The sequence below is a fragment of the Somniosus microcephalus genome, chromosome 14 (assembly GCF_052327205.1).
Source record: "Somniosus microcephalus isolate GS21.2 chromosome 14, FLI_Smic_1.0, whole genome shotgun sequence".
Lineage (NCBI taxonomy): Eukaryota > Metazoa > Chordata > Chondrichthyes > Squaliformes > Somniosidae > Somniosus > Somniosus microcephalus.
This window is the reverse complement of record NC_141000.1, coordinates 70,490,575-70,512,670: the sequence shown is the minus strand read 5'-3', so window position 1 is coordinate 70,512,670 and position 22,096 is coordinate 70,490,575. Positions and strand designations below refer to the sequence as shown.

The following is a 22,096-nucleotide window of genomic DNA, read 5'->3' as shown; positions in this document are numbered from 1 at the left end:
ATCAGTGGTATAGAAAAGGAAATGGACATTTGTCTTTATCTCCTGAAAAACAAATTTGAGGGTTGCCACCTTTTGCCAATTCTGAAACTAATTTGGCAAGATCTTTGGCTGCAACCCCCCTTTTAATTGCATAATTTAAAGTAGTTGTTGGGAATTATGTCAAATGTCCAAAAAAAACTAAAATCAAATCTGCAGCAGTCAATCACAGGTCACATGGGAGATTTTTTTTTTTTAAAACATGTTTACAGTCTCCCTTCCCTTCCACTGCCCTCATGTGCAAGGGGTGGCACTTATTTCTTACCACCTGCTGCTGTGTACGGTAAGCAACAACAGCACTCATTAAAAAAAGCTTGGAGCAATTGAACTCACTGACAACTAGAAATAATAACAACCTGCATTTATACAGTGCCTTTAATGTAGAAAATGTCCCATGCATTTACCAAGAAGGCAGAAAAAACTGATGAAAGAAATAAAGGAACACACACTGAGCAAAGATGGGAGAGTTAGGAGCGCTGCCGAAAGGTTGGTCAAAAACATGTGTTTTCAGCAGGTTTTTAAGATGTGGTCAGAGAAGTGGAGAGGCGGAGTTTAGGAATGGAGTTCCAGAGAGTGGGGACCAGGTGACAAAATGCTATCACATCAATGGTTGGGTGAAGGGAGGACTTGATGCACAAAAGCCCAGGGTTAGAGAGCACAGAAGAGGATGCAAGGCTGGAGTAGGTTGGAGAGGCAAGGTGGGGCAAGACTATGGAGAGATTTGAAGATAATAGAGAGAATATTAAATTCAGTGCATTAGGGGAGAGACAGCCAGTGAATCAAGGAAGATAGGGATGGCAGGGAAGATGATTCAGTACAGGGCAAGTTATGGCTGGCCGAGTTTTGAATATTGGAGTTTATGGAGGATGGGGGGCCGGAAGGAGAACATTGTGAAGTCTAGAGATGACAAAAGCATGGATGATGGATATAGCAACAGTGGGGGTCAGGTAGGGTTGAAGGTAGGAATGCTGTGGAGGGGAAAGTAAGTGGTCTTGGTGATAGATGCAAGGTCTGAAGCTCAGCTCTGAGTTGAACAGGGCCTCAAAGTGTCATACTGCTAGGTTCAGCCAGAACACGTGACAAGGGAAGAGTTTATGATGGGGGCTAAAAACAATGACTTCAGTCTTCCAGTTGTTCATTTGGAGAGAATATGGACTCATCCATGACATTGCGTCAGTGAAGCAGTCATACAGTACAAGTTTCAGAAGAGAAGTCATTTCTGGAGTTGGGCTGGCTGCGTTTGGGCAAGTATGGAAGACGATGGCATGGTCAATCATATCAAACTCTCTGGCAAAACCAAGAGGATAAACAAAGATAATGCACCATAATCACAGTCATTCAAGACTTTGGCATAGTGGTTTTAACATTGTGAACAGGGCAGAAGCTGGACTGAAGGGATTGAAACACAGACTTTTGGGGGAGATGACAATACATTTAAGGACATTAGAGAGAAAAGGGGAGCTACAGATAGGTAATTGGACAGCACTGATGGGCTTTTTTGAGAAGGGGGTGATTACCGCAGTTTCGTAAGGAAGAGGGATATTGCCCGAGTAATGGATCCATTAGAAATGTCGGCTAGAATCGAGGCCTGGAAGCATAGCTAAGTGGTCAAGACTTGAGTGAGGAGGGGGATCAAGGGAACAGGGGATGGGTCTCGTTGGTGAGAAGCGGCCAGAGGGTGTATGCATAGCGTGGGGGGGGGGGGGGGGGGGGGCGGTGGGCGCGGAGATGGAAGACAAACTGCAGAGGGACTTGAAATCAGATGTAGAATGGGTAGAAGAGGGGGTGGGCAGGGAGAGGAGAAGACACGAGGAAGGTAGCAGAGATGGTGTCGGTTTTAGAGCTGAAGAAATTCTTGAGCTCTCCATACCTGGGATTGGACGAGAAGAAAAGGGTTTTGAAAGACAGTTCATCATGGTGAAAAGGAGTCTTGGCTCCTCCTTGCCTTCTAACATGATCCTGGAGTAATGGTAGGATTTGGCTGAAGGGAGTAAGACATGTTAGATCAGTCATGTACCAGGTGTAATCGAACTTGCAAAAATGAGGTCTGCACCATGGAGCAAGATTGGGTAGAAGATGGTGGGTGATTTGATAAGGATGTGGTATCAGAATATCAGAAACATAGACAAGGAAGCAACTCAGCAGGTCAACAGCAGTAGAAATGTCAAGATAGGTGGGGACAGGCGCAGCAGAGGAGAAGAGTTGAGTGTGAGTGAGAGTGGATAAGTGATCAGCTGAGGTAGAGTTACCCCCCCCCCCCAACCATCACCAGAGGCGGATGGTAAGGGAAACAAGGAAATAAACTTGTCGATGATTAAGGATTTGGAAGTAGCAAGGCGATGCAAGAAGGTGAGGTGGAGTGGATGGTGATGGGTGTGGGTGGGGCAGCTTATGTGAAAGGTGGATTGAGTGAGGATAGGAGGGCAGAGAAGTTGGAGGAAAGGTGGGAGTGGGGGGGGGGGGGGTGTATGTAACTTGGTCCGCCTTAAGAGATGTACTACTTTCTCTGGCTGCTGTATACGGTAATACCGGTGGTGACCACACCGGTATATAAGTGCTGTGTAGTAATTTGCTGGGTAGTTCAGCCCTGACCTTTGACTAGTAAAGACCTGTTAAAGTTATTCTTGTGGTCTGTGTGCAGTGATTCATATTAACCATAACTGGAACACAGACTTAACAGTGGCGACGAGTACGATCTTACCCTGCGGCAGAGATACATCCAAGGCAGTTTAACGGGCGTCGAGAAGGGGCATCCGCTCTCATCATCCTGCTGAGAAAAGACTCGGGTCTGAAGAGCAAAGGAAGAATCCTGACACGAAGCCTTCCATCAGCGACAGGCAGTGATCATCCCTTCTACCACGGTGGTGGGTAAGCCGATCAGCGACGAGCAGCAAGTCGGCCACGTTGGCTGTGGAGTAGGGGAGGGAAAACGGAGGATATAAGGGCGGAGAACTCGACCACGGCCGGGGAAAAGAGCCGGACAGAAGTCGGGGCCAGAGGCGCTGAGACTGGGGCAGCGTAAGGCACGGGAGCCGCGGTGAATGCAAACGCAGCCGGTGTAAAAGACCGGGCTGCAAGCGGGCTGGGAGACGCAACAGCGTCGAGAGAGAGCTTGACCGCGACCGGTGAAAAAGGCCGGGCAGCTACCGAGGCCGCGAGGCGCAGCGACCGGGACAGCGTAAGGCGCGGGAGAAAATTTTAAAAAACCGTGGAGAACTCAGCCACAGCCGGTGGAAAGGACCGGACTGCAAGAGGGGCTGGGAGGCACAAATTGAGAACCGCTGGGGAGGCGCGAACGGCAATCGCCATTACAGCCAGCGGGGGAGAAAGGCAAACGCGGGAAGCCGCCATTTTCATAGGCGGGGGAAGAAGACAAGCGCGGGAAACCGCCATTTTAAAATAAAAGAGAAAAAAAAATAAAAGAAATTTTTTTTTTTGTTTCTCAAGAAGATTGCAAGGATGCCTAAGCGTGGTAACATCAACGATTTCGATGCCGATGTTGAAGATTGGGCCACGTATGTAGAACGCATAGAAGTTTATTGTAAAGCAAATAAGATATCAGATGAGGATAAAGCACTAACCTTATTAAACTTAATGGGTGCGAAGACATACGGGCAATTGAAACACCTATCACCAGAGAAACCGGCGGATAAGACTTTCGCGGATATTGTTACCGTCCTGAAAAATCATTTAAGCCCCACGCCGCTGATGCTAGCAGAACGATTTAAATTTTACAGCAGAAAGATGAAAGCAATGCTGAATTTTTAATTGAATTGCGTAAGCTAGCAAAGTACTGTCAGTTTGGAACAGGACTAACAGATGCGCTAAGAGATAAATTTGTGTGTGGATTGTTAAAAGAAGAGACACAAAAGCGACTACTTGAGGAGAATGAGCTGACGCTTGATAAAGCTGTCGCTATGGCAGCATCGCACGAAGCCGCAGCGAGAGGCACGGCGGTAATGCAGCTACGGTCACCGGAACTCAGCACAAATCAAATGGTCTTGGGTACAGTAAAATGTTATCGTTGTGGAAAGACAACGCACGATCAGAACCAGTGCTGGTTCAAAAATAAGGAATGCAGAAAATGTGGCAGGCTTGGTCACATAGCTAAAGTATGCCGGTCAGGAGAGAAGACCAGCAACAAAAAGTCACCGCAGGGAAAGTACAGAAAGGTACACAAGGTGACAGAGAACAGTTCGAACGAACAGAAGTCAGATTCAGACGCCAGCAGTAATGAACTGGGTAGCTTAAGAGTACACAACGTTGGTAAGGAAGCAGACCTCCAGACAATTTGGGTCACACTTCAGATAGCAGGAGTCCAAGTGAAGATGGAATTGGACACTGGATCGGCATTGACGGTCATGAATAAGAAAGATTACAAAAGGTTATTCCAACATATTCCCCTATGAGATACGGAGATTGTATTGAAAACACACACGGGGCAAAGAGTATACCCCATCGGAAAGATAGAGGTAAAGGTGGTCCACAAGGGCAAAGAAAGCCGAGGAATGGACTTATATGTGCTACCTGAAGGAGGTCCACCACTACTGGGACGGGAGTGGATTAGAAAAATGAATATGGACTGGCATTCCTTAAAAGCACTAACGGTAGATGCCAGGGAAACAGATGTCAAACCTAAACGATTGTCCAGAATATTGGACAATGCTAAAGAGGTGTTCCAGCAGGGACTGGGAACACAGAGGAATTACAGCAGACATCAAGATTGAAGAACATGCACAACCAAAATTTTTCAAAGCCAGACCGGTACCCTATGCGATATGACCTGCTGTGGAAGCGGAGCTGGAAGCGCTAGAACGTTCAGGAGTACTGTCTAAGGTAGACTGGAGTGAGTGGGCTACGCCCATTGTTCCCGTGATGAAACGTCCTTCGAGCAACAAGCCGGGAGAACCAGGGAAGGTTCGCATCTGTGGAGATTTCAAGATCACTGTTAATCCGGTGCTTCACACGGTGCAGTATCCGCTTCCGCGGATTGAGGATATCTTCGCTTCATTGTCGGGCGGGAAACACTTCACCAAGATAGACCTGGCGCAGGCGTACTTACAGATGGAAGTTGAGGAAGAGTCACGCCAGTACCTCACGATCAACACGCATAGAGGCTTGTACCGGTATAATAGACTGGTTTTTGGAGTGGCATCGGCTCCAGCAATTTGGCAGAGGGCCATGGAGCAGGTATTACAGGGAATTCCAGGCACACAATGTTACCTGGACGATATTCGGATTACAGGAGAGGGTGACGAGGAACACCTCGCAAATTTGGAACTGGTGCTCATCAGATTGAAAGAATATGGACTTCGAGTTAATCGGCAGAAATGTGAGTTCTTTCAGAAGCGGATCTCGTACTGTGGCCATGTCATTGACCAGGAGGGACTTCATAAGTCTCCTGACAAGATCGAAGCGGTTGTGAAGGCTCCCGCTCCGGTTAATGTATCTCAGTTGAGGTCGTTCCTAGGATTGATTAACTATTACCATAAGTTTCTGCCAAATTTATCCACGGTACTGCACCCGCTGAACGCTCTTTTGCAGAAGGGAGTACCATGGGAGTGGAGCGAGGACTGTAAGAAGGCCTTTTGCAAAAGCAAGGAATTGATAACCTCAGAGGAAGTGTTGGCTCACTTCAACCCAACCCTGCCTATTCGTTTGGCTTGTGATGCTTCTCCATATGGTATTGGGGCAGTACTCTCACACAAGTTGCCAAATGGCACGGAGAGGCCAGTCGCGTTCGCATCCAGATCATTGACCTCCACTGAGCGCAACTATGCTCAGATAGATAGGGAGGCTCTCAGCCTTGTGTGGGGAGTAAAGAAGTTTAATCATTACCTGCAGGGCCAAAAGTTTACGCTTCTGACAGAACATCAGCCGTTGGTATCCATTTTTAACCCTAAGAAGGGTGTGTCGGTGATGACAGCACAGAGACTCCAGAGATGGTCCCTTTTCCTAGGGGCACATCAATATCAGATAGAATTCAAAGGTACAAAGCAGCATGGTAATGCTGATGGGCTGTCGCACCTGCCACTACCTGAAGAGGAGGAGGCAACGAAGGTTGACCCTGTTGAGTTATTTCACTCGACCATCGAGTGTTTACCAGTCACCAATGCAAGTATTGAAAGAGAAACCAGGAACGACCAGACACTGTCCCGAGTCTACGAGGTGACAGTGAAGGGATGGCCAGCACATGGTGATTCTCTGTTACCGGCATTCTCGGCAAGACGAGACCAGCTGTCCGTCTGTCAAGGAACATTGATGTATGGAACGAGAGTGATTATTCCTCCTGTTAAGGGAAAGAGTTCTAAAGGAACTGCATGAAGGTCATCTGGGGGGGGGGGGGGGAGTCAAGATGAAAAGCCTTGCTAGGGCTTGTGTGGTGGCCGGGTATCGACCAACAGATAGAGGAGCTGACGAAAAGCTGCTCAGGGTGCCAAAAAGTGCAAAATGCACCTCCGATTGCACCGCTGCATCCATGGGAATGGCCTTCAGCCCCATGGCAACGCGTACATATTGACTTTGCTGGTCCATTCATGGACTCCATGTTTCTAATTGCGGTGGACGCACATTCTAAATGGCCAGAAGTGATCAAGATGACTACCACTACTTCAGAAAAGACAATTGCGGTGTTAAGAACGATATTCGCAAGGAACGGATTGCCAGAACAAATATGTTCCGACAACGGACCACAGTTCGTGTCAGAAGAATTCCAAAAATTCTTAGAAGAATGGGGTGAAACATTATATCTCTGCCCCATATCATCCGGCTACAAATGGGTTGGCCGAGAGATTTGTACAAACATTCAAAAAGGCAATAAAGGCCATGAGCGAAGATCAGATTCCACTACAACATAAGGTGGACAAGTTTCTACTGGCATATCGAAACGCCGCTCATGCAGTGACAAACCAAAGTCCTGCCATGATGTTTTATAACAGGAGGTTGCAGTCCAGGTTGGACTTGTTAAAACCAAATGTGCGGAGGGAAGTTGAAAACAAACAGTTCCAGCATATAAATAACAAGACCACTCGGAGTTTCGAGGTAGGACAACCAGTGTTGGCCAGGGACTATGGAAACGAGAAATGGCAATCCGGAACAATTCGGGCCAGACAAGGACCCCTGATGTACACGGTAGATGTTGGTAAAAATGTAATACGGCGTCATGCTGACCAACTGGTAGAATCGAGAACAAGGGTCGAACCCATGGTTACGACAGAGACAACCGTGGAAGTAGTTAGTGAACCTGAAGCATCTACCTCGGCAGTAAATGTACCTGATGATGTCCAAGACATAAGAGACCAACTAGAGGAGTCACCTCAGCAACAAGAATCAGAGACCCCTGAAAGGCGTTATCCAACTCGAATCAGGAGACCTCCTGAGAGACTGAACCTTTGAACTGTTTCTACATGAAGTTGTATATGTATATATGTTATTATGTTATGTTAAATGGAGATATAACTGTTAAGCTAAAAAGGGAGGATTGTGGTGTATGTAACTTGTTCCACCTTAAGAGAACTTAAACCTGTTCCACCTTAAGAGATGTACTACTTTCTCTGGCTGCTGTATACGGTAATACCGGTGGTGACCACACCGGTATATAAGTGCTGTGTAGTAATTTGCTGGGTAGTTCAACCCTGACCGTCGACTAGTAAAGACCTGTTAAAGTTATTCTTGTGGTCTGTGTGCAGTGATTCATATTAACCATAACTGGAACACACAGACTTAACAGGGGGGAAGTAAACACAAGGGCAAAACTGGTAATTTAGGTGTAGGTCGAAATCATTGAGGATGAGTAAATGCTCAGTGCAGAGGTTAAGGGAGGAGATCTTGGCGAGTGCTGATGGACCTTGGGAGGGCAGTACATGACAAGGATTTTAAGTAATAAGTGCTAAGGATGGAAAAGGGCGAGTTGCTGAAAAGGAGACGGTGGCAGAGAAGCTGGGGGGAGGAAAAGATGGGATTTGGAAACAAGAGCTGTGTCATCATCATGGCAGTTTGGGCAAGGCAAATAATGGAATGTGCAGACAGGCGAAGAGGTTTCTGTCACACATGAACCAGGTTTATGTCAGCAGAACACATCAACAGATTCACCTACAATGATGTCATAAACAACAGATGCAGATACCTTGGACGAGTTTCAAATTCCCAAAACCGAGAATCATGATGCCTTATTTCTATCTTATTACTGATGTACATGTGCAACATTTCCCAATTAAGAGGATGGAATGTCATCAGTTTCTTAACCTCTGTCAATATTGTTCTGGAACAAAGTGGATCAACTGGGAGCAGAGGAGCAACTGTCAATTATATCCTGAATATATAAAGATATGGGACATAGCCAGAAAAGAACACCTCTTTAATTCTTCTTTCATTTAATTTTGGTGCTGAACTGTGACTATAGTCACCAAAGGGTTAAAGCTACAAGGGGAAACTCAATCCATTATTTATAATGAGCTGCACGAGTGATACATCGTATAAATTGAACAGCACCGCCCCATTGCCAGCAGTAGCTAGAATTACATGATCCTGTACACCACTGGAAATTAAAATCTTGACAAAGGAAAATATTAGAAAAGTAGAACTTTGTGTAAGTTTATCAAGTTGTTCAATTTTTACGACAGCATGTTTAGTAATTCAGCAAAAACAGAAAATGCAGGAAATGCACAACAGTTTTGTCAGTATCCAAAAAAAGTTAACATTGACCCTTCATTCTGACAAAGGGTCTCCGGAGAACTCAAAATCTTTCCACTCTCCACATGCTAACAGACCTATTGTGTATTTCCTGCATTGTCAATTTTTATGTAGAATTACAGTATTCAGTGCTTTATCTCAGTGGATGTTGAATGTTACCATTTTTCTAAATATCAAGGACTTTGTTTAAATCAAGTGAACATGGGGCTGGTAGAGCAGTATTTTGGTTTGTGGAATGACTTTTACGATTAACCACGGGTAAACACAAGGGCAAAACTGGTTGAATTTCATTATCAAAGCTTAATTTAGGATTTCATTTACAGGAAACTTTGTGCTATCCGGAGGTGAACTATCCGGCAATCTGGAGCCACCGGCAAAAATCAGGAGCCGTTTTTTATTCTTTTTGTTTGTTTTCTTTGCTTTATTTGAACAGTCAAGCTCTGCAAGGTCTGTAGCTATAGCAACAGCTTTAGCTACAGAGGCTTGCAGCCACACCCGAGTGTTTAGAAGCTGTTGCTAAGCAACAGTGTTTGTTGTCAGATACGGAGATAAGAATCTCCGTATCTTTCAACATTAACTCTGGAGTGTACGGCAGTTTTGAGGGAACAGCAGCAGCTCAGTCCCGTGGGTGCCGGATAGCACAAAGTTTCCTGTAATTAGATGTAGGTTTTGTCTGTGTACAAAGGACCAGAATCATTAGGCCAAGTGTTCTTTTCAATCCATTCTTTCTTAAGGGCATGCAAATGAGAGTTAAAAACACTTGGGCCTCACGCTGCCAAGGTCAGGGTGGGATCGTGGTTTGGTGCTCACCTCGCCCTCCATCTGCCCGATTCCCGCTTGAAGTTAAAACTGGGCCAACAATTTTACCTGTCAAATTACAGAAGAAATAGCTCCCACCCTGGTGTTAAACAAGCCATAATTTATACTGTGACCAATTATGCCTAGGAGAAAATATAGTCATGCAAAAGATTTCTGCAGGTGAAACTATAAAGTTAATGTTTGATGGACCAAACTGAAGTGTTATGTGACATGTTCCATTACATGGTAGGTAGGCAGATCAGGACAGATCACCTGAAACATTCCCAACATTTTCAAGAATTGCTGATAATTTTTCAAAACCATTACACTCAGAAATCTAGTAAGACAAAGGGCTGGATTTTCACAGCCCTGTGGTGGCGGGTCTGCTGGGAAAATGGGAAGCGGGTCCCAACCCTGCTCCCAACCCGCCTCCGAACCATCTTCCCGGGAGGCGGGCCCCGACTCACACAGGAACCCGTTTCCTAGCGGCGGGAAGGGGTTTAGAGCCAATTAACTGCCTGTTAACAGGTAGTTAAGAGGCTTTTCCGCCTGCTGATGTGGCCTTACCGATGGCGGGAAACCCCGCCAGGGTCAGCAAGGCGAGCTATGGGTCTGCTGCAGTGTAAGTGTGCAAATGACAACTGCAGAGGTAGTGTGATGGGTGCAATGGTGCACAGGTAAGTATAACAGGTGCGAGAATGTAGTGAGAAATATTTTTATTCTGTTTATATGTATCTGCAGGTGACAAGATTTGATGTTACTGTGAAGCTTCATCTGATCGGGAGAATTGACAGATGGCTTCTGCAATCTCACATGCAGCTGCCATCTGTTTTCTCCTAAGGAGAGAGAGTCATTGGTGAGCCTGGGTGCAAGGGCTCATCTTTGGACAGTGATCGTCAGTGTTTGACAGCACCTCAATGCTGTCAAACACTGACAATTCAGCTGTCAAAAAAATTATGGGGCCTGTCCCTTTAACAAAACCGGCAGATGAAGCGCCATGCATTGACGTCATCTGACACCGGCTTTCCCTTAATTGGCCGGCAAGCCTGCAGGGCGGGCTTAACAAGGCCAATCAAGGGAAAATAGCGTTTGTTCGTCAGATGTCGCTGGGGGCGGGACTAGAACCCGGAAACCAGCAGTCCCGCCCCCAACACGCCTCCTCAGGTAAGATCGCGGCCAAAGTATTTGTTCAGCTAAGCGCCCTTAATGCTGAAAGGATATTGTAATACAGAAAAAGCAAATGTTTTAAAATTATACTATTTTGTAAAACAAGTGAAGCTTAATGAACACTCATGCAATGATGTAAAGGAAATTTCTCATCCAGATCACAATGTTATAAAATTTTTCAAAAAATACAAAATATACTCTTGGAAATACCCAGTGATGGGTAAGCTGAAAAGATTGGAATATATATAAAACATAAAAAGTGCTCTTCATAATTTTATGAACTTCAAATTTTGTTTTTTAATCATAAGAACCACCCCAATACTCAAGTATTGCCCAGAAGAGAACATTCCCTCATCAACTTAACATATGCAAAACATAAATTCAAACAAATGTTCAAATGGATTTATAGATGCCAGCAGCCCAGCTATCAAATACAATGGACTTCCATTAACAGATTCCAAAAACCTTTTTTTCCAGTGAACAAACTGTCGATGGAAAGCTGCCGATATGCAAGATGTCATAACTGAAAACATAAAGACACCTAGGTTTTTAAATGGCTGTATAATAAAAGCCTAAAATAAGCCCAGAAAGGTGCCACAAAAGCTATTATTTTTATTGGCCTGAATAGTACTCAAAGACATTCCTTCCATTTTGCTTTCTTATCCATTTTGATGAAATATAACGATTTTAAATACAAATAATCAAAAAAGATGTTTGTTATAGTGGAAACTCAGGAGCCTTTCTTAAGTTATTTGAAAACTAAATTGTGGCGTTTAAACTGAACTCAAAACATTTTTTTCCAAGAAGAGTTTGGTTCATATTAACTTACTTAATGTTCATGTCATAGTTTTGCACTATAACCCAGGTATCCCACAAGAAAATAAGATTTTTAAAGATTTGAGAGAAAGAATCTGCAGAGCCGGTGTAAACAGGAAACTGATTAATGAGCAATACTCTCTGCTAAGAAAAATGATTATGGAAAAATTATTTCAATGACAACCAGAAGAACAGTAATGAGCTTATACAATTTGTGGAGAAGTATTTAAACCAACGTACATTCATTTGTAAAAACAGGTGTTTTGCACTTTGCATCACTTAGGGAATATTTTTACGTAAATTACTAAAACCTATTAGTTCTGAGCCTTTCCTTTCAAAAAAAAATCCTACGTAACCCAAGCCATTATTTTTATAATAACAAGCAGCGTATACACACACACACAAATACACATGCACATGCAACCCTCCCCCACAGACAACAGATCCTATTGAGGTGTGCAGGGCTCAGGTCTCCTGGCAATCCAGAACAGGGCAAGGTATTGGTGAATTGAGGGGGAACAGGGGGTGGGGGGAGATGGTGGGCTGTGGCCTGGGAATACTTGATGGGTTTGTAGAATGGAAAAGAAGCAGTGATCACAGAGTGGCTGTTAATGGTTCCAACACCATCATCAAGTTTGCAGATGACACCACGGTAGTAGGCCAGATCACCAACAACGATGAGTCAGCCTACAGGGAGGAGGTCCAGCATCTCGTGAAGTGGTGCGCCGACAACAACCTGGCCCTTAACACCAAGAAAACAAAGGAAATAATCGTGGACTTCAGGAAGTCCAACGGCGGAAGTCACACCCCCATCCACATCAATGGGGCGGAGGTGGAAAGGGTGGCCAGCTTTAAGTTCCTCGGAGTCCACATCACAGAAGACCTCTCCTGGTCCCTCAACACCTCCTCTCTGGTGAAGAAGGCCCAGCAGCGCCTATATTTCTTGAGGCTGAAGGGATGTAATCTGTCACCCCCGATCCTCTCTAACTTCTACCGCTGCACTACAGAGAGCATCCTGACAAACTGTATCACGGTATGGTACGGCAGCTGTAGCTCCCATGACCAGAAAGCCCTGCAGCGGGTAGTCAAAACTGCCCAACGCATTACCGGCACCCGGCTACCGACCATAGAACATATATATCAGAAACGCTGCCTACAGAGGGCACGGTCCATCATCAAAGACCCTACCCACCCCAGCCACAGTCTGTTCGCCCTCCTACCATCTGGAAGACGCTACAGATGCATTCGCACCCGTACGACCAGATTTAGGAACAGCTTCTTTCCCAGGGCTGTCATCCTACTGAACTCCACAAATAAACACTAAAGCCTGCACATCTGCCGATGCACTTTATTATGGTCATATTTATGCTAATATATATGTACAAATGTATGTTGAAATGTTTAAGTGTCCTAATCCAAATTGTACACTCTCGGGAGCCGCAAGCCTACATTTCGTTGTACTGCACTTGTGCACTAACAATGACAATAAAAGTTGATTTGATTGGATTTGATTTGAAAGGCCCAGTCATGGAACACATGCAGGAGACCCGGTTGGGAAGCACAAAAGGTTGTGCTCTGACTGGTAGATCATTGTTATTGGATTCTCTGGAAGCTCCTATTGTGCTGGATTCATTCTATCCAGAGCCGAGTGCTGATGTGTGCTTAGGCAGCAAAGCAGCATATCAGGACTCCGAGCTGCCAGGGACAGGTTCTTTTGTAAAAACATAAGAATGCATTGTGGTGAAAACTGTAGTCTGGTCATTTGACACAATTCCCAGGGATTGGGACAGGCCTTTTTTAATATTATGTGTAGCATGGGGTAAACCTGTTTCTAGCCTGGTAAGGCTCAAGGTCAGTAATGTTTATGAGCTTTGATAACTTGCTCATGAGGAAGTTGTTGGACTGATTCCAAAAATGGAGTGGATGATTTTCAACTTCACGGCTTGGGCGGTAAACTAGCAGTGGATGGGAATGAAAATCATGGTGAATTCTATTCCTCTACTTTTCTCTCCTCCTCTACAAAGCAACTTGGGACATTTTTATGTTAAAAGGCGCTACATAAAAACAAGTTGTTCCTTGTTATTTTTGGAAAAGTTTACGTATTGTGCAACTCAAGGATTGTATAACTAGTTACTTGCTGTTTAATTATATAATTTGTAAATAAATTCACTACTGTGGCGTTGCCACATTGGGGAAACACTGTGTATGTAGATAAACTTGTATAATCCCCTTTTAACTGCGGTATTCCCCTCCCCCTGCAAGACAGTTGCAAGCTGAGAGGAATAAGGCATGTTCAGACTTGCCTGCTGCTGAGAGAAGGAAAACCAATCAGGTTCCAGCAGGTGACCAATCCGTGAGTCATCACAGGCTCGCAGGCTTTACAAATTCAGTCCTGTATTGTGAGAGTTGGAGTAAAGACCTATTTCTTGTAGCTCGCTGTGTTGCCTATTTCTTTACACGGGAGACTGTAGTCTCCCACACTACTGTATTATTTTTCGCCTGATTGATACAGTCTGATATGCACTACTTTTTTCAGTGGACAGAAGAACATGGTGAGTATGATGGACAGGTCATATAGTCTCTGGTGATACATTTGGTTTGTACTGTGGTGCACTATCCCAGTCACATCACGCACAAGGTTGCAAGTTTCAGTTTACAGGTGACATGAGTCTTCTTATGAAAACTAATTTCTCTTGTGAACACAAGTGTTAGAGTAAGCCTGAATTGTAACAGGAGCTATTCAGATTTGGAAACCATTTTGATGCAATATTCTAAGACACTTATGCAGCATACATGACAATTCGATATGTGTCCATTTTGAAAACTATCACTACTGTCAGAAGTCCTGATTCAAACCAAGCCTTGATACGTAGGGAATACAGAATTTATGCAACTAGGTGGAAAGACCTGATAGGACACAAGTGAGTGAGCAAATCAGGACAGGGTTATCGAGGTATTCTTTTGAGTCAACAAATTCTGCATTCCAGAGTTACACAATCAGTAAAGAGCTTGGAATTAAATTTTCACAGAAGCTGTTACAAGAAAGCAAAACACTTTAGTCTACCATAATCAAAAAGGAAGCTATTGAGGGTTATAGAGGAATTACCCTGAGATTTTCATAACTTATCTTTTGTTTCTGCCTCTGCCAGGAGATTGCAGGACCATATCTGAATGGGACAGGCTGGATGGAACAGTTGGTCTTCTGTTGTCTTTAATTGTATGTTCATATTTCAAAAAGAGTTTTAAAAATTAAATTATGCAACAGTCTGGTGGGATGGGTTCTCCAATGTGCTACAAGTGCATGAAGTGGCAGGACTTAGCTTCAAACCTCCAATTCTTCACAAGGCAATCTCCTAACATAAGGTAGACCATCAGGAGAGGTACCAACTGAATGCTTCTCCATAGGGAGATAAAACATTTCAAAACACAGTACAGGTAGACTATCCTTTATCCGAAAACCTCAGGACCAGCCGTGTTTCGGTTTTCGGAAAATTTCGGATTTCAGAAGGTATTTTATAAGACTGGGAAATTTGTCAGGGGTGGGGGTCGGCGGGGGGTCAGGCGCACGACTTACGCTGAACAAAACCTTTTCGGTTTTCAGAGGATTTCGGTTTTCGGAAGTGCGGATAAAGGATACACTATCCCTTATCCGAAAGGGTGGGGGGTCGGCGGGGGGGTCGGCGGTGGGGGTCGGGGTCGTGCGCACGACTTACGCTGAACGAAAAAACCTTCGGTTTTTAGAGGGTTTCGGTAGTTCGGATAAAGGGTAGTCTACCTGTACTGTAACCTTAATGAAAGGCAATGCACCACAGTACATTTCCTTATCTTCTTTCCTTCTTCATTGTTTCCTTCTATTTTCTCCTGAAAACATTCAATGCTTGCTGGGGCATAACACACATGTGCCGAGCACCCTTCCGTATCACATTCAAGTGGTCATCATTCAATGTGTGAGTCTTGCTAGGAAGTCTTAGCAGGCTATTAAAACACAGATTAGCCAACTTGGGATTGGGCTGGGATCTTCCATATCTTTATGGCTCAACTCATTAACTTAACCAACTGAGCTATATTTTTACTTATAAAAAGGAAAGGGCTTCCAGATTTAAAAAGTGATAACATTTGTGATCCAATTTAACATATCATAGTTACATTTTTGCACAGTAAACGCACGAATATTCAATGCTACAGTAACACCACAGCAACTCTGGCAACCTATTAACTGCACCAAAAAGTGAACAATACTTTTGGAAGGAACAATATTTTTCTACTGAGAATCGCACATCATTCAATACATCATCCATTAGATATTAAACGTCTTGCCCTTAGTAAGCATTTCCTGTAAGTGTCATACTTACTTCCTGTAACACATTCTCTGTCCTCACTTTGTTGGCAACACCACTGGTGTTATAAAACAGAGTAGTCTCTGACTCACCTGAGCAATCCCACCAGAGATCTGCTATCAAATTAATAAGAGTTTGACCAACATGACCTTCTTTAATGTTTTAATTATATAGTGAGCATTGATGACATCAGAGGAAACTAGCTTAGAAGCAGTCAACTAAGCCTGCTGAACACGGACAGTGACAGAGTTAAAACCTAAGTTTTATCAGTGACAACATAATTTCAAATGTATGTATTAATTCTGCTTCTTCACACAATAATTCCTCGAAGTCAATTTATCCACCATCAGCACTACTTATTAAAAAAAATAGAAAAGAACATAGGAAGTTAATGTTGAAGTAAATCTAAGTGCTTTGCAATGGCTTGCCTGTGTTGAAACTCAAATTTTTAGGTCAGTTTTAATCCCTTGTTACACGCAATCTTGAACAACAGATATAGAACTGCTGCAGTTACTAAAAGCAGCTTGAGGTAAACACTAATGTTACACAAATGGGATATACACAGGCTTCCATCTGAGCACACCTGACATACATATCTTTCTTTTGAATAAGCAATTATATTTCATATTTCAAATTAAAACAAAAAAATGGGCATTACTTCAAACAAGGAACCACTATTTGTACCACATCAACAATCAGAATTAGTGTCATTATACTAGCTGCCAGTAAAATGGAATAGATAAGTAAATTAATTAAATGCCCATTCTATTAATATGACTACTTCCAAGTGGAGATATATTTTTCCTCTTCTGCGCCATGCAATAGCATCCAATACAGAGGTCAATGGTCATAGTGGAAAAAAACCTAAAGAAATGTCAGTGTTTAAAAACTGTGGCTGTGTGAGCACACTCATCTAATTACTGCACAGTATTTTAAATTTTATACAATGTCCTTACCTGGGCCAAAGAGGTGTACTTTCGGAATAACCATATCACAAAAAGCATAAAGGTGCTACATGGAAACAACACAATCATTAGTACACATTCTCCACAAGCATTAATAAAATAAACTCTGATCCTTTGCTTCACAAGGGTTCACTAAGTTTATCGAGTGTGTTGCTGAGTGATACAGACCAGGAAGGTCCTTGGTTTAATTCTTGGAAAGTGCCGAGTTAGCTGATCTCAATTAGGGCAGTGAAAGTGATACTATAATTGGCCTCAACACCCCTGGGGTAGGCAGGGAAAACCTGGCGAAAGTTGCTGCTCTTCATCGCAATCCAGCAACCACACTAGAATTAATATAAACGTTGGGTGGGGGCAGGATCAAATAGCCTGCAGTCACCCACCATTGGGGTTCTGGCATGGAATATAGACACTTGAGTGAGGTATCGGATGGCAACAGGTGTCCACTGAATCATGCCTCAACAAGGGCTGAAGACCTTCAGCAGAGGTAAGAAAATCATCAGAAAAAGGGAAAAAAAAGAAATCCTGATCCTAATTTATTAAGTTAGATGCGGTACATTTGTCTCACTTCAACTCCTTCAAACCTTTGATATAAATGCATTGATGGACTCTGGCTATAAGAATATAATAAAGCACAAGAATAGTTGAAGGGAAGGTATCTAACTGTGGAGATGAAGGTATGGCAGAGATATGGAATATTTTGCATCAATTTTTTTACAAATGATGGGAGGATATCAAACAATTGGTAGAGATAACTATAGAAAAGGAATTGATTTTTTAACAAAAACTAGGACCTGATGGCATGCACCCTTGGCTATTAAAGAAAGTCAGAGGAGATAAGAGAGACTGTGGTCAATATTTGTTTCCAATCCTCCTTCAATATGCAAATTATGAACAGTGGACAGAGAGTAGCCAACATAATACCTTTTCTCAAGGAGAGAGAAGGATAATCAGATAACTATTGACCAGTTAGTCTAACACAGTTGTGGGCAACTCTTAGAATCCATAATTCGAGATAAATTTAGCGATCATTTACACAACAACTTGCATTCATATAGCCTTTAATGGGAATGGTAGCATAGTGGTTATGTTACTAGACTAGTAATCCAAAAGCCTTGTCTAGTAATGTGGAGACGCAAATTCAAATCCCACCACAATGTGGAATTTAAATTCATTTAATTAAATAAATCTGGAATAAAAAGCTAGTATCAGTAATGGTGACCTTGAAACTACCGGATTGTCATAAAAACCCATCTGGTTCACTAATGTCCTTTAGGGAAGGAAATCTGCTGTCCTTACCTGGTCTGGCCTATATGTGACTCCAGACCCACAGCAATGTGGTTGACTCTTAACTGCCCTCAGAAATGGCCGAGCAAGTCACTCAGTTGTAACAAATTGCTACAAGAAACAATAACAAGAATAAAACCGATAGACCACCTGGCATCGACCTCGGCACCGGCTTCGGACACACCAACGTCACAACCAGCCCAATTGAAATTGCAAAGTCCTCCTCACTAACATCTGGGGACTTGTGCCAAAGTTCAGAGAGCTGTCCCACAGACTAGTCAAGCAACAGCCTAACAGTCATACTCACAGAATCAGTCCCAGACTCCTCCATCACCATCCCTGTGTATGTCCTGTACAGTTGGGGGGGGGGGGGGGGGGTAGTGGCCCTGGGAATCAACAATAGTGACTTCGGACCCCATGAAGTCTCATAGCATCAGGTCAAACATAGGCAAGGAAACCACCTGCTGATTACACCTACTGCCCTCCCTCAGCTGATGAATCAGTACTCCCTCCATGTTGAACACCACTTGGAAGAAGGTAGCAAGGGCACAGAATGTACTCTGAGTGGGGGACTTCAATGTCCATCACCAAGAGTGGCTCGGTAGCACCACTACTGACCGAGCCCTGAAGGACATAGCTGCCAGACTGGGCCTGCAGCACGGAGAGAACCAACACTAGAGAAAAACCTACTTGACCTCATCCTCACCAATCTACCTGTCGCAGATGCATCTGTCCATGACAGTATTGGTAGCAGTGACCACCGCACAGTCCTTGTGGAGACGAAGTCCCGTCTTCACATTGAGGACACCCTCCATCGTGTTGTGTGGCACTACCACCGTGCTAAATAGGATAGATTCAGAACGGATCGCTGTGGGCCATCAGCAGCAGCAGAATTGTATTCCACCACAATCTGTAACTTCATGGCCCGGCATATCCCTCACGCTACCATTACCATCAAGCCAGGTGACCAACCCTGGTTCAATGAGGAGCGTAGAAGAGCATGCCAGGAGCAGCACCAGGCAGAGCTAAAAATGAGGTGCCAACCTGGGGAAGCTGCAATACAGACTACATGCATGCTAAACAACGGAAGCAGCATGCTATAGACAGAGCTAAGCGATCCAGCAACAACGGATCAGATCAAAGCTCTGCAGTCCTGCCATATCCAGTCGTGAATAGTGGTGGACCATTAAACAACTAACAGGAGGAGGAGGCTCCATGAACATCCCCATCATCATTGATGGCAGAGTCCAGCACACCAGTGCAAAAAACAAGGCTGAAGCGTTTGCAACCATCTTCAGCCAGAAGTTCCGAGTGGATGATCCATCTCGGCCTCCTCCGGACGTCCCCACTATCACAGATGCCAGTCTTCAGCCAATTCACTCCATGTGATATCAAGAAATGGCTGAGCGCACTGGATACAACAAAGGCTATGGGCCCCGACAACATCCCAGCTGTTGTGCTGAAGATTTGTGCTCCAGAACTAGCCGCGTCTCTAGCCAAGCTGTTCCAGTACAGCTACAACACTGGCATCTACCCGACAAAGTGGAACACTGCCCAGGTATGTCCTGTCCACAAAAATCAGGAAAAATTCAATCCGGCCATTTAATCGCCCCATCAGTCTACTCTCAATCATTAGCAAAGTGATGGAAGGTGTCGTCGATAATGCTATCAAGCGGCACTTACTCACCAATAACCTACTCACCGATGCTCAGTTTGGGTTCTGCCAGGACCACTCGGCTCCAGACTTCATTACAGCCTTGGTCCAAACATGGACAAAAGAGCTGAATTCCAGAGGTGAGGTGAGAGTGACTGCCCTTGACATCAAGGCAGCATTTGACAGAGTGTGGTATCAAGGAGCCCTTGTAAAATTAAAGTCAATGAGAATCATGGGGGAAAACTCTCCACTGGCTGGAGTCATACCTGGCACAAAGGAAGATGGTTGTGGTTGTTGGAGGCCAATCATCTCAGCACCCAGGACATCGCTGCAGGAGTTCCTCAGGGCAGTGTCCTAGGTCCAACCATCTTCAGCTGCTTCATCAATGACCTTCCCTCCTTCATAAGGTCAGATGGGGGGTGTTCGCTGATGATTGCACAGTGTGCAGTTTCATTCGCAACTCCTCAGATAATGACGCAGTCCATGCCCGCATGCAGCAAGACCTGGGCATTCAGGCTTGGGCTGATAAGTGGCAAGTAACATTTGCGTCACACAAGTGCCAGGCACTGACCATCTGAAACAAGAGAGCGTTTAACCACCGCCCCTTGACACTCATTCAACAGCATTACCATCGCCGAATCCCCCACCATCAACATCCTGGGGGGTCACCATTGACCAGAAACTTAACTGGACCAGCCACATAAATACTGTGGCAACAAGAGCAGGTCAGAGACTGGGTATTCTGCAGCGAGTGTCTCACCTCCTGACTCCCCAAAGCCTTTCCACCATCTACAAGGCACAAGTCATGAGTGTGATGGAAGACCCTCTACTTGCCTGGATAAATGCAGCTCCAACAACACTCAAGAAGCTCGACACCATCCAGGACAAAGCAGCCCACTTGATTGGCACTCCATCCACCACCTTAAACATTCACTCCCTCCACCACTGGCGTACCGTGGCTGCAGTATGTACAATCTACAAGATGCACTGCAGCAACGCGCCAAGGCTTCTTCGACAGCACATCCCAAACCCACGACCTCTACCACCTAGAAAGACAAGGGCAGCAGGTGCATGGGAACACTATCATCTCCAAGTTTTCCTCCAAGTCACACACCATCCGGACTTGGAAATAAATCGCTGTGCCTTCATTGTTGCTGGGTCAAAATCCTTGAACTCAGTCCCTAACAGCACTATGGGAGTACATTCACCACGCGGACTGCAGCAGTTCAAGAAGACTTGTGCTCCAGAACAAGCCGTGCCTCTAGCCAAGCTGTTCCACTACAGCTACAACACTGGCATCTATCCGACAATGTGGCAAACTGCCCAGGTATGTCCTCTCCACAAAAAGCAGGATAAATCCAACTCGGTCCATTACCGCCCCAGCATAGAAACATAGAAGATAGCAGCAGGAGTAGGCCATTCAGCCCCTCGAGCCTACTCCGCCATTTAATGAGATGATGGCTGATCAAAATTCAGTACACTGCCCCTGCTTTCTCCCCATATCCCTTGATCCCTTTAGCCTTAAGAAATATATCTAACTCCTTCTTGAATATATTTAATGAATTGGCCTCAACTGCCGTCTGTGGTAGAGAATTCCACAGGTTCACCACTCTCTGGGTGAAGAAATTCCTCCTCATCTCTGTCCTAAATGGCTTACCCCTTATCCTTAGACTGTGACCCCTGGTTCTGGACTCCCCCGCCATCAGGAACATCCTTCCTGCATCTAGTCTGTCTAGTCCTGTTAGAATTTTATAAGTTTCAATTAGAACCCCTCTCATTCTTCTAAACTCCAGCGAATATAAGCCCAATCGATCCACTCTCCTCATACGTCATACCTGCCATCCCAGGTATCAGTCTGATGGATCTTCGCTGCAGTCTCTCCATGGCAAGAACGTCCTTCCTCAGATGAGGCGACCAAAGCTGCACACAATACTCAACGTGTGGTCTCACCAAGGCCCTGTACAACTGCAGCAAGATATCCTTGCTCCTGTACTCGAATCCTCTCGCTATGAAGGCCAACATACCATTTGCCTTCTTAACCGCCTGCTGCACCTGCATGCTTACTTTCAGCGACTGGTGCACAAGGACACCAAGGTCTCGTTGCACTTCCCCTTCTCCCAATCTATTGCTGTTCAGATAATAATCTGCCTTCCTGTTTTTGCCACCAAAGTGGATAACCTCGCATTTATCCACATTATACTGCATCTGCCCAATCACCCAACCTGTCCAAATCATACTGGAGTTTCTCTGCATCCTCCTCACAGCACACACATCCACCCAGCTTTGTGTCGTCTGCAAACTTGGAGATATTACATCTAGTTCCCTCGTCTAGATCATTATATTGTGAA

The 22,096-nt window shown here is 44.6% G+C and overlaps 1 protein-coding gene across 2 annotated transcripts in view; it reads right to left on the bottom strand.

The window, feature by feature from the left end:
- The window catches only part of LOC147107543 (uncharacterized), a 287,647-nt gene that overhangs the window by 253,019 nt on the left and 12,532 nt on the right, over positions 1-22,096 (bottom strand). The window contains exon 3 of one of the 2 annotated variants that reach the window (XM_086006636.1): positions 16,791-16,856. In XM_086006636.1, the coding sequence (XP_085862762.1) occupies positions 16,791-16,856 (66 nt within the window). The remainder of the gene's footprint in view (positions 1-16,790; positions 16,857-22,096) is intronic. The other variant, XM_086006635.1, reaches the window with a different exon arrangement.